The sequence below is a fragment of the Pyrus communis genome, chromosome 11 (assembly GCF_041283825.1).
Source record: "Pyrus communis isolate YQ-2024b chromosome 11, ASM4128382v1, whole genome shotgun sequence".
Taxonomy (NCBI): domain Eukaryota; kingdom Viridiplantae; phylum Streptophyta; class Magnoliopsida; order Rosales; family Rosaceae; genus Pyrus; species Pyrus communis.
The window spans coordinates 430,174-443,219 of record NC_142575.1 but is presented as its reverse complement, the minus strand read 5'-3'; the positions used below and the strand labels follow the sequence as shown (position 1 = coordinate 443,219).

At 36.5% G+C, this 13,046-nt stretch overlaps 2 protein-coding genes across 2 annotated transcripts; both read left to right on the top strand.

Moving 5' to 3' along the window:
* The first annotated feature begins 5,046 nt into the window (after positions 1 to 5,046).
* Positions 5,047 to 8,495, top strand: LOC137741524 (IQ domain-containing protein IQM2). Its single transcript, XM_068481226.2, has 8 exons — positions 5,047 to 5,235; positions 5,665 to 6,168; positions 6,267 to 6,381; positions 6,466 to 6,531; positions 6,630 to 6,809; positions 6,900 to 7,139; positions 7,249 to 7,350; positions 7,454 to 8,495. Exons 2-8 carry the CDS (start codon positions 5,696 to 5,698, stop codon positions 8,291 to 8,293), a joined length of 2,016 nt encoding a protein of 671 aa, XP_068337327.1. The 5' UTR covers positions 5,047 to 5,235; positions 5,665 to 5,695; the 3' UTR covers positions 8,294 to 8,495.
* A 488-nt stretch (positions 8,496 to 8,983) lies between these two features.
* LOC137741526 (protochlorophyllide-dependent translocon component 52, chloroplastic) lies at positions 8,984 to 13,035 on the top strand. Its single transcript, XM_068481228.2, has 7 exons — positions 8,984 to 9,687; positions 10,467 to 10,654; positions 10,875 to 10,960; positions 11,324 to 11,508; positions 11,590 to 11,775; positions 11,992 to 12,179; positions 12,578 to 13,035. The coding sequence occupies exons 1-7, from the start codon at positions 9,166 to 9,168 to the stop codon at positions 12,831 to 12,833; spliced, it is 1,611 nt and encodes a 536-aa protein (XP_068337329.1). The 5' UTR covers positions 8,984 to 9,165; the 3' UTR covers positions 12,834 to 13,035.
* Positions 13,036 to 13,046: the final 11 nt, after the last annotated feature.

Below are 13,046 nucleotides of genomic sequence, written 5' to 3'. Positions count from 1 at the left end.
TAATCAAGAAGGAGATGGAAGCTATTGTTAGTAAGAAAAAAAATTCCAAAGCGAAATTACTTGTATACCTAATTCTTAAGACAATGTGATTGATTTACTTTTCTTTATAACTTTTTTTTTTTTTTGTAATTATTATGATTCTTAGTTAATTGTATTAGGTTACTTTGCTTTTTTGCATACGTTATATATACCCTTGCAGTGTGACGAATAAGACTCGTAAAATTTTACCCCGCAAAGGTTTGTTGGTATATAATTCTATAACAATGTGTTACAAATTAAATCTAATACTCTATAACCCACAAACATATATGTACTTAAGCATTTTTAGGCATCTTTATGATTATCTAGGGCAGGGTAGCTTAAGCTTTGGCTTAAGTATTACTTCCTCTAAGATTTTAGAGTCATAACACATGGAAAAATGACATATCTCTAGTTGTTGTTGTTGTATGAAAGTTCAGTTGTGGAATTTATATACATGTATGCATGTGTGATCAGAAACCAGTCATGTATATATTATTTAGATCCCTAACATTAGGCGAGCTAAGTGATCATATATTACAATCCTTAACAAGAAAATAAGGTGGACGCGCGTATAGTCTATAGCCAATGTAGTAGCTACATTGATCTACATATGATTGCAATTTGCAAAACAAGTGATGGAGAGTGAAAATAAACATTAATTAGCTACAAAATTAATATGTACAACACTGGGAAGGCGGAAAATTTTCTAGTATGATAGAAACACAATCCACTTGTATAATATTTAGTGTACTATAGTGTGCTTTCCGCATATTGAAAAATCTCTTCGGGAGCACTGTCATGGGATTTAGTTGTCTGGGTATTGGGTATGTGTGTACCACTCATACCAGGCAGCACATCGTGGTTGACTATCAAGCCAACAAGTGTACTTGATGCACCAGTAGTCGGCGAGTCCACAGCTTGTACGGTGCAAAGTACCCTTCACCTTGCATGTGCATGGAGATCCGAAAGTGATGACAGTTGGAGGTGACGATGTTATGTCTGATTCACTTTGATTTTTCAATAATTTAATCTTAATTAGCTAATAGCTAGGGTTTTAGACGGACCAAATTCATAAAGGCTATATTTTGGGGTTGGGGGTGACTTTTGACTTATTAGGGTTTCGAAAACAAGTACAAAACTAAACTAAAAACAACTGCGCAGTATTTAAGGACGAGGATTTGTTAAGTGGTTCCATTTTCTGACAAACACGTTCCCGATTACAAAAAGTGAGTTCTACAAGGCTATTTTATGTTCATTTTACAGATCAGATATATATGTGCCAAACTAATGGTACATATATTTTAAAACCTCCATATCCAGAAGGAAGGAAAAAAATCTATATCGGTTTGCGTTGAATTGAAATACACAGATCTCATATGGATTTGTTAGAACATAAATCTTATATAATATATTGTTGATAGTGTGTCTCATATTACCATTGATTATGATGATACACGGTGAAACCCCAAGTATTTGCCTTATTTGGTGGTTTGTATTGGATTGGATTTCAAATCTTGTTCGATTTGAAGTTATAAGATGAAATAGACATGACATAAATTTATCTCTTCCACATTAATAAGATTGGAAATGAAAATTTTCTTATCTCTAATTCATTTTTTACCTTCAATTTAAAAAAAAAATAAAAAATTAAAAGTTGGCATCCATTTTTTGCTCTAGTATACTTTCATGCAGTGCTCATTCAAAACCAAACGAGGACATAGGATATATCGACTTTAACACTTCCATATGAGTTTCTGCAGAGCATAAATGAAACAACTTGCCAAAAATTTGTATCCATTTTTCATAATATTATGCATGGATCAGATATATCATGGCGAATTATTCAGAAAAAATTGAGTGCAAGTATTAAACTATAAGGTTGTGGTATGTGGAAAATGAGAAAGCATTTTCGTTCCCATGTTTGAATGAAAAACACAACAATGCTCTACAAAATGATTTGAAATGTTGATAATTAATAACATTTCCCTAATCAAACCCTTTATTTTTCTTTTGGTTACATCGATCGCATCGACCTCCTACTACAAAGTAGTTGAGACTTGGGAAGGGCAGATCTTGTGAACATTTAAATTTCATCTCATTGAAAGCAACATTTTTTAGAGTTTTCATACCGAACTTTTGTATTGAGTTCATGAACTTCGTATACCTAGCTGTCAATGGGTATAACATATTTCAGAGATATATATATTTTTTGTTGGTGATAGTACGTACAGCCTACTGCTGTATGATACTTTACTAATTCATATGCTTTTGTAGACTACTTTCCCACACACACACACACATGTATATAAACTAGGGTTTTTCGGCTACGCGTATATGCACTTTACATGGTTATTCTACGTATGCATGCAATCAAATAATTAAACTTTGATGTGGATAGAAGTTTAAAAATATATAGTACTTCTCATTGAATTAATAAAATCCAGTTAAACGAATCCCTTTTGTTGGCCATTAGAGGGCAGATATTCAAAAGTTGTATATATGTCCAATGGCAGCAAAATTAGCACACAAGTTCGGCTTCATTATCCATGGCAACAACATACTGTTTCCTTTTTTTCTTCCAATCGTTTTGGTATAAAAGAAAGTGTAGTACTATTCATATACCTATTTTTACGTCTCACACATATCTCTCAATTTTCGGCCGTCAGATCAAATGAGTTAAAGAAGATTAATAGCAAAAAATCAATAACGGTATGTGGAATAAAATGAGTGTGTGGATAATACTATCCTAAAAGAAATGACTTTGATTTGGAAAGCACAGGTTTCAATACAAGATTACGGCTCGAACCATTGTATATATATCGTTCAAGACACAAAGAGTGATTAGTGTTATACTAATTATTTATTAATAATTAACTAGCTAATGCTTGAACATTATGGTGTATACATATACACAAACACGTATATCCTTGTTAATCTTTTTTAAAATAGTAAATGCAACATCCTACCCCCTCTCCTTATTATAAATAATATCGTTTGTTCAAAAAAAAAAAAAAAAAGTAAATACAACACAAAGAGCACACATTTATATGTATCTCACATTGATTATTAGTGGGGTATAAAGTAGGTTGGCATAAATTATATAGAAATGTATCGTACCAAAATACATGCAAAATACATATAATATCGTACATATATCATCTATGTATTTTTCACACAGACAGCCTATCTATGTTTAGTTTTTTTTATCCTTGGACAGATAATATATATGTATTTGTAATAATTAAAGATCCATATATTGCATAAGCTTGACTGCTTCTTGTATATGTGGATATTAAACAAAACACAAGCTTTAGACTTTTGAAGGGAGTTTTTGTTGTTATTAAACCATCAAACCCCTTTTGCATTTTGGTATATTCAAGTCAACTTGTGGGACATATATAGCTCTAACTTAAGAAGCGAATGCATGGAACTTTCAAAGACTTTGAGCTTTCACTTTCGAATAAATATGTATACATATATATAGAACAAATTCAATAGAGACCAATATGATTAACACAACAATGCAAATTAATATAGTCTAACAACTCATCATATCCATCCAAAACACTACACATCATCCATCAAACCAACTAATTAAATGCCACTTAGCTAGCTCCCTCTGATTAATCACCATCACAATTTATGTATGATTAGATAGAGAGCGATGTTATTTAGAAACACATTAATTAACACACGCTAATATACAACGAAAAAATTCACCATATTAAAGCACGTATTAACAAATGCCACCAATTAAAAGCTTGAGAGTTAAGCAACGTTACCCATATTACTTGGAGGTACGACGGTTCTATATAATGACATAAGTGCTGTCGACTATATGTGAAAATCATTCCCACTTTGTAAACTAACTATGATTTCAAGTGAAACAGACTGATATATTGTATATAAACAATAAATTATGTGTTAGTTTCCATGAAAATTAGGTTATATATAATATATAGTTCTTATAACTAATTACTTAATTATAATGGAAGAGTGCAAGAAAAGATTGCACCGTGTTGCTTGATTAACTTAACCAATTGTTCAATATTTAAGATCGAAACATCACTATGACTACAAGTCTACAAGTAATCTTTCTTAAATATAATTAATACTTAATTTGTACAAAAACAACTATATATGTCGGAAAATTGTGTTACGCGTATATAGGGCTTGTTTAAGTTAGGATGAAGTCAAAGACTCATATTTCCTTGAAAAAAGAGGATAACAGGTGACAAGTCACTGTTATCCACCCCTTTCGGATCCAGAGAGGCTATGATGAATTTAACCCTACCCGTGGCCACAGTCAAGCAAACTCACCAGCTTAGAATATCGAACCCGGAACCCCCACAGTTTTTTTGTCTATTGGGTAGTCGCAGTCCGCGCCCTTGCCACTGGACCACTTGATGTGGTTATGAAATCAAAAACTTAAAGTAACGTTAGTTCAACTAACATGAAAAAAATAAAATAGTAGATATTAATCGAAACAATTTTTAGACTTTTTTTTATTCTAATTGACGTGATACTGTTTTATTTGTTTATGTATATGTAACTTCTTCGTGACCTTCATTTTAGTCGATTTAGAACGAGTAATATGTTGTTTTATTTTGTCATTTGTATGGAGTTTGGGGCACATACAATATTTGCCTACATGGTCAAGTATCAAAATTATTATTTGTATATGAATTCTTACAATTTCTTAGAAAGAGGGAAGAAGGAAGAGAAAATAGAGATACTAAATTGTTTAATGTTTTATCACAAGAATATAAAGTCTAAAAACCAAAACAACAAACAAACAAAGACATAAATTAAAGGTTTTGGGTAGAACAAAAAAGGTTTTAGAAGAAAATGAAAATGCTTTCAAAATTCGGTTCTTTTCCCAGTAAACCCCCCATGATCACGTGGTTGGAAAATGGACACTCCCTCTCTCCTCTGTGTAAACTCTCTCTCTCTCTCTCTCTCTCTCTCTCTCTCTCTCTCTCTCTTCCCCCCCTATATATCATGCATCAATGGAAGGTAGAGTTTGAAAAGCACAAGAGCTTTGTAAGCAAGGAAGAAAGAGAGAAACTAACTCCTTTTTAATCCAAACGAACCCTCTCAAACCAAACCAATCAAACCCTCTCACTCACCATTCAAATTCCAAGCATTCACTTCTATTTTTACACAAAAATCTGTTTCTGCTCCTTCGTTGGCTCGCAAAATCCTCCTTTTAAGGTAACAATGCCCCGCTTTTAATTCTATACATAATTTCCCTTTTTGCTCTTCTTTTTCTACTTCTCAGTTTGTTTGCTGTTTGGTCAGTAAAAAGGAGTTAAAAATGGTAAAAGTCTCTTTCTTGGAGGAAAGTTAGGATTTTTATGCTGTTTTGATGAAATGGGTTTTCTGGGTTTGCTCTTGATTTCATGGCGATGTGCTTGTTTTTTTCATTGATTTTGTGACCTTTTCTGTTGTATACTTAATATTCTTGTAGTTTTTGTGGATCTGATCTCATGGTGGGTTTGTCTGATGGGTTCTTGTTCATGTTGGGATAATTTAACTGCATTCTTACACCGACAACAGCTCGATTTACGTTCATTCATGCTTTTATGCTGTATAATGGGTCAACTGATATGAAACTAAAGCTCGTTCTTTTTGTTCTCTCAGGAGTTTGAATTGTCTGGGTTGCTAAAACCGAATGGGAATTTCCTTTTCTTGCCCATTTTCGCAGCACAGTGATTTGGAAAGTGGGTTGGATTCGATAATTGTGAAGTCCATATGCTTTGGAGACAATGAAGATAAAACTCCGGCCAGATCAGTTAGTTTCAATGGTGGTGATGCAGAACCCACAATAATGAAATCCTTGGGTTCCGGAAGGATGACACTTGAAACTTCTGTTAGCTTTAAAGGCAGAGACTTGGAGAAAATGATGTTGCTCAAGGTTCCTTCGTTAGAAAAGAGCATGACCGTTGCGTCAGTCAGCCCTCTCAGCAAAGAAATGAACGTTCCCTCCCCAAGGTCAGATAGTCCTCTGGTGATGATCCGGCCCTTGCAACTTTTGGATCCCGCCAGCCCCAAACACATGGCCGCAATTAAATTGCAGAAAGTATACAAAAGTTTTCGAACCAGACGAAAGTTAGCAGATTGTGCAGTTCTTGTTGAACAGAGCTGGTATGCATTTTATCACCATGCTCTAATCTTTCTGTTTTATTAAAAAAAATTAATGTGCTTTTATCTTATTAATGTTTAAATTCTTTGAAATAATATAGGTGGAAGCTATTAGATTTTGCTGAGCTCAAGCGGAGTTCTATATCATTCTTTGAAATTGAGAAAAATGAAACTGCCATGTCGCGTTGGTCTAGAGCAAGGACCAGAGCCGCCAAGGTAAAATTTGAACAGATTGTATTCTTACACTTCGAGTTTCTCATAATCTTTTCAGAAAAACTAAGTATTTCTTTGTCACTGCAGGTTGGGAAAGGTCTATCAAAGAATGAAAAGGCACAAAAGCTTGCTTTGCAGCATTGGCTTGAGGCGGTAAGTTGATTGCATTCGACTGTCAATTTTGTTCTTCTTCTATCTGTTATGACTCGAGCCATTACTGATCTCGATTCTTTGTTATTGATTAACAACAGATTGATCCAAGGCATCGGTATGGACATAACCTGCACTTTTACTACGTTGAATGGCTTCACTGTCAGAGTAGAGAACCGTTCTTCTACTGGCTAGACATAGGTGAAGGGAAGGAAGTAAATCTTGTTGAAAAATGCCCTCGATCGAAACTGCAACAGCAGTGTATCAAGTACCTTGGACCGGTGAGCTTTATGTCCTTAATCCTTATTGATAATCCTTTAATCTGTTTCTTCTCCCATTTTGTTTACTGATTTTTGTTCTGCTCAATGTAGATGGAAAGAATGGCCTATGAAGTTGTTGTGGAGGATGGAAAATTCTTCTACAAACAATCAGGGGAGCTTCTCCATACAACCGGAGAATCCGATGATACCAAATGGATTTTCGTTCTTAGTGCTTCTAGATCCTTATACGTTGGCAAGAAAAAGAAGGGGACGTTTCAACATTCAAGTTTTTTGGCTGGAGGAGCCACATCTGCTGCCGGGAGATTAGTTGTTGAAAACGGCATCCTTAAGGTATGGCTAGAATACATACTACTCATAAAATCTTCCTTCTCTTTGCATACATACCATTGTTTAGATATTTTGATTGTTTGTAACGTTGATTTATTGTGAATTTCTACAGGCAGTTTGGCCTCACAGTGGTCACTATCGGCCTACAGAAGAAAATTTCAGAGACTTTGTCTCGTTCCTTGAAGAGAACAATGTGGATCTCAAAGATGTTAAGGTATAAATTAAGAAAAATAAAAATTTATGTTCTGATTTAATAGGTTTCAAGAGAAAACTATCGGAATATTTATCCTAAAAAGCTCGCTTTTCTGTATTTTCAGTTAAGTCCAGTTGATGAGGAAGAGGAGAGTTCACTTAGCAAGAAAAGAAGCAGTGCTCATATTAGATGCAACTCATCTGAAGAGGACTTGATCCCAAATGTATGTGATTTAAAGGCTGAAGAGACCATTGACGAAGAATTGATTCCGGAGGAGACTGATTCAATAGGACAAGCTGCTGCAATCGAATCTCATATGTCAAGTCGTCTCCGCTGTGTTAGCAGAAAATTGTCTAATCTTGCAATACCAAACAGGGAAAGGTATTCGGAGAAGGTAGAGAGCGCAACTCAACCCGCTGGTTCAAGTTGCAGCGGTATTCCAGTAGAAACTCCAGTTGATGGTATTGAAACGGTGGATGAAACTCTCCCATCAGAACAGGATTACATGGTTTCAAAGAAGAACTTGTTTGACGAAAACAATGATGAGACCAAGGGAGAAGCCATTCCTCAAGAATCAATTCTCAAAAGGATTAACTCACACAAAGGAATGAAATCATTCCAACTGGGAAGGCAGTTGTCATGCAAATGGACAACGGGAGCTGGACCTCGCATTGGTTGTGTGAGGGACTATCCCTCGGAGCTCCAGTTCCGAGCTTTGGAGCATGTGAACTTGTCTCCAAGAAGTGCTGCCCGTTCGAGGTCATACTTCTCTCCTCGGACCACCAGCGCGCTGAGTCCAAGGGTGTTGACACCGGCACAACGTGGCGGGGAGATGGAAGCACGCATAAGCTCCCCAGCACTTGAAAGAGTGAAGCGTTCTTTAAAAAGCATTAACCTTTCTAGAACTCAGTCATCCCAACTATCTACAGGAAGTACAGCAACCGCCATTGCTAATGTCTCATGACTGAAAAATGTAGATTCATATATTTATTTATTCTTTTGTGAATAGAAAAGATGACTAAGCAATTCTTTATCAGTCTTTTCCTACGCAAATCATGTATAAATTTATTTTTCATTAGTTCATCTTGTACAAAAGGAGACGACAAATCCTATAATTTTGGTGGGTTTGACGCCCTTTTAATACAAATTATTCATTTTTTTCTTGACTAGTTGTGTTTGACACTAATCATGAAATGTGTTAATGTTCTTGTTCAAAACTCATTTAGATCTTAGAGGTTTTTATTTTTTACAATGATAGCGTTAATGGATTAAATCGTTAAATGTTAAAGGGATGGAAATCGGTCGAGATCGAACTCTTATCAAAATGCATGAACATTATTTTTTCGCACCACTACGGTAGAACATTTTGTCTTCTATTTTTACTCTGAATAAAGCCCATTGCTTAACTCCAATGTTTGTACAAACCATTCTCACCAAGAACTCACGTACACTCTGTCAACTTACGATATTTCGAACAAGTAACACATTATCATGTGTTGAAATTACACGTAATAATCTGTTAAAATTACAAAATCAAATATTTACGTACATATCAAATTGTAATTTGTCCATTTGTTACGCGGAGTCAATTATTTTCGGAAAAACGGAAAACGCACACGCAAAACTTTATGCGGTTGGGCATGCATTGGATAGCAAACTAAAACATTATGACCAGTTAAAGCCTTGAACTACTTGTCATGTTATCCACTTCAGTCGACAAAATTCTCATCCCAAATCAGAACCTCAAGTTTCTTTTTACTGCATGCCAAGTTCAAAGCTTTGCACTTTTGAGCCTCCAAGTTCTTACCTTGCTGAGCTCCATACGTGGCACCAGCCATGGAAGCTCTGAGAATTTCATCTCTTCCCTCACTGCAATTTCCCACCAAATTTGACAAATCCCAACCCAAAAAACTTACTATCTCAGGATTTAACCCACGCCCCGCTTCATCTTTTTCACCGTTTCAAAGAACCGCATCATCAGCGTTCAAGACTTTCACCGCCGTACAATCCTCTGTTTCGACCGAGCCTGCAAACCCACCCGACCCATCACTCCGAAACCCGACCCAGGAGGAGAAATTCGACTGGTACGCCCAATGGTATCCGTTGATGCCGGTTTGTGATCTCGATAAGAGGGTCCCGCATGGAAAGAAGGTTTTGGGGATAGACGTGGTGGTGTGGTGGGACCGGAACGAGAGTGCTTGGAAGGTGTTCGATGATGCTTGTCCGCACAGGTTGGCGCCGTTGTCGGAAGGGAGGATTGATCAGTGGGGCAGGTTGCAGTGCGTCTATCACGGTTGGTGTTTTAATGGCTCCGGCGACTGCAAGTTCATCCCTCAAGCACCAACTGATGGCCCTCCGGTAAATAATCCTTGACTACCTTCATGCAAGTATGATATAGATATAGGTACAACTAGTTATTATGGTAAACCTTCGTACAAGTTAATTAGATAGACTGCTAGAGATGTCAAACAGTACCATAGATTTGCATAAAAAGTATGATTTTGGTCACTGTAGTTTCGGCGAATTTTCCACTTTGATTCCTGTAGTTTCAGTTGTTGTGATTTGACGTCTTTGTGTTGTAGTGTACTAATTGTTGCAGTTCAAGGAGGAGGAGGATGGCTTAATTATATTAGATTTTCAGCAGAATTAGCGCGTGAAACACCTCCAAAAAGTCTAATTTTTCCTTTATATATGATGATTGTATACTAATTATGTCGAAAAAAGGACACAATTAAAGTTAGTGGCCTTCAATTGCAACAATTACACCACTCATGGTGCCTAGAACGGGAAGGGATAATTTCCTTCGTGATTAATCCATCTAATTCCTCGACTATGACAAAAGTTGGAAGTTGGGGTTCATTTCTTATTTCAGCATTCATAGAATCTAGTGAGTTGTCATCCAATCCTAGACACGAACTGTGGCCTTCCTAAACTATAGGGATTAAATCACGTCAATTGAAACTACAGGGACCAATTTTAGTGAACTTTAAACATTATTTATAGTAATAGTATTCCAAGTTTGAATTGAAACTCTTCTCTTGTTGTTCTTGCAGAAGTGGTTCTATGCCAATAAACTATATGCTGTGCATGGTTAGTAGTTTAAATAAGATGATAGGGATGACACTTTCAACTTGCAGATTCACACGAATAAGAAAGCATGTGTAGCCGCTTATCCAACAACCGTGCAGAATGGCATTGTGTGGTTTTGGCCAAATTCCGATCCTCAATACAAAGATGTTCTTGCAGAGAAAAAACCTCCCTACATACCCGAACTAGATGATCCATCGTATAGTGGTCCAATGGGAAACAGAGAGATTCCTTATGGGTATGTAAAGATACTTTTTTTTTATACCAGTTCTGATATGAAACTATTTTTCTACTGAGGCATAATGCTCCTTTATAAGAAACCTTGTGAAGCCGCATCCAGGTCTTATTTCATCTTTCATGTCCAAGAACTTTTAGGTGTATGGATCTGAAATATTGAATTTTCATTTTTCAGCTTTTCCTCTTAATAACTTTGCTTAATATCTTTATTGCAATTCCAGGTACGAGGTCTTGATTGAAAATCTTATGGACCCTGCTCATGTTCCATATGCACATTATGGAATAATGCAAACGAGACAACCCAAAGGCAAACACTAGTTTATGCATCACTTTCAAGAAGTTGATTTCACTTTGTGTAGTTTGATCCTTTTAAGGGATAAAGTGCCAGGGAGTTCTTTAGGGTGCCAACTCCGGCGTGTCAGCTTAGTAATCCTCATCATTTTGGTTTATTATTAGGAATTTTTGGTTTTTATTGGATAACAGGTAGTTTCCAATTTCGGGATTTGTTTGAAATATTCAATAACTTGGTTTATAATAATGAAGTTAATTTTTTATTTGTTACTTTATGCGCCTCCCTATTATTTGCTGGATACAGTTTCCTTTTGATTTCTCCCTTGTAGCCTTTGAGGCCTCTCATCAGATGGATGATTTACAGTTCGTTTCTTTACAGAGAAAGCTGATAGAGAAGGGGGTAGACCAATGGATTTGAGTGTTGAGAAGTTAGACATAAATGGTTTCATTGCAAAGCAGGAATGGGGTCGGAGTAAATTTTTGCCACCATGTGTGTTCTATGTTTTTCCACTTGATCCGCTTGAGCAGGGTAATGGGGCTGCATCATCAGGTGAAACCAAAAAGGTAGAACATTCTGTTTTTGTTCAAATCCTTTATCTTTTTATCCTTTTGTACATCTCTTTATGTGTATGGTGATTTGTGTAGGTGTCATCAGCCCAGCGGGGACTTCTAATTTTTATTTGTATCCCAGTTAGTCCGGGTAATAGCAGGTTGATATGGACCTTCCCAAGAAACTTCGGCATTTGGATTGATAAGATTGTTCCGCGGTGGATGTTTCATATTGGACAAAATCTGATTCTGGACTCCGATTTATATCTTCTTCATGTTGAGGTGACTTTTAACTTTTGATAGTAGGTTTAGAAATTATCTTGCCTTTCAATTGCTGAATATGTAAGACTTTACTTTTTTGGTTGAGGCTTTTCTTCTGAACAATAAGAAAAACATTCTATTGAGTTCAAGTGTGCAGCTGCATGACCACGGAATAAGAGTCTTTGGTGAATCTCTTATCGCACTTATTCTTGCCTGAGTCTTGAGTTCTTCGTACAGGAACGTAAGATAATGGAAGCTGGCCCAGCCCAGTGGCAAAAAGCATGTTTTGTGCCAACAAAATCAGATGCCCTTGTGGTTGGTTTCAGAAAATGGTTAAACAAGTACGCTGGCGGTCAGGTAGATTGGAGAGGCAAGTTCAGTGGGGCTCTTCCCCCCACTCCTCCTAGAGAACAGTTGCTGGACAGGTAACTTTCACATAGTTATGAAGCAGGATTCAAACAACAAATTGATACTTAGTTTCAGAAAATTAGAACAGTTTATATGGGAAATTCTGATGGCATCAAAGTAGATCATAGCGGTCTTGAAAATATACTAAAATTTGGTGTTCCTGCAACTTTTACAAACCAGATCTGTTATAACACACCTTCAAGCATCTCTCAGTTTGTTCTTCGAATGTTCAGGCCAGCAAAAGATACAGAAATTTCCAGCACACATTTGAAAAATTTGGGTTTATTAGTTGAAATGCAAGTATTTGCCTTGCCAGGTTGTGTCATAGCCATAAGAACTAAGTTGGAGAGTGTTAAAACTTAAAAGTCCTCTTATTGTTGAATCATCATCGACGGGTGTTTGCACCACCTTTCAGGTACTGGTCCCATGTGGTAAACTGCAGCAGTTGCAGTGCCGGATACAAAGGTCTGAAAGTGCTCGAAGTTGTATTGCAGTTTGCCGCTTTTGCTTTAGTGGGAATTGTTGCTGCAACCAAGCAGGCTGCCATATCAGTGGCTGCAAGAACTACGCTCGTTGCAGCAGCTATACTATCATTTGCAGCTTCAAAATGGTTGGCTTACTTTATCTACAAACAGTTTCACTTTCATGACTACAACCATGCTTTCCGGTGATCTGGTTAATCTTCGCTCACCGTGCGTTTAGCTTAATACAACAATAAACACCGCGCGGGGTAATGTAATTATGAAACATACGTGATCCGAATGCATGTAAACTAAACACTGTAGAGCATGAGTTTGTACACTATACAAAGAGTGTCATGCTAATGTCAATGTTGTCTATTGGATAATGTGGATCATCTCTCAGTTTGGTAAATGGTTGCATTC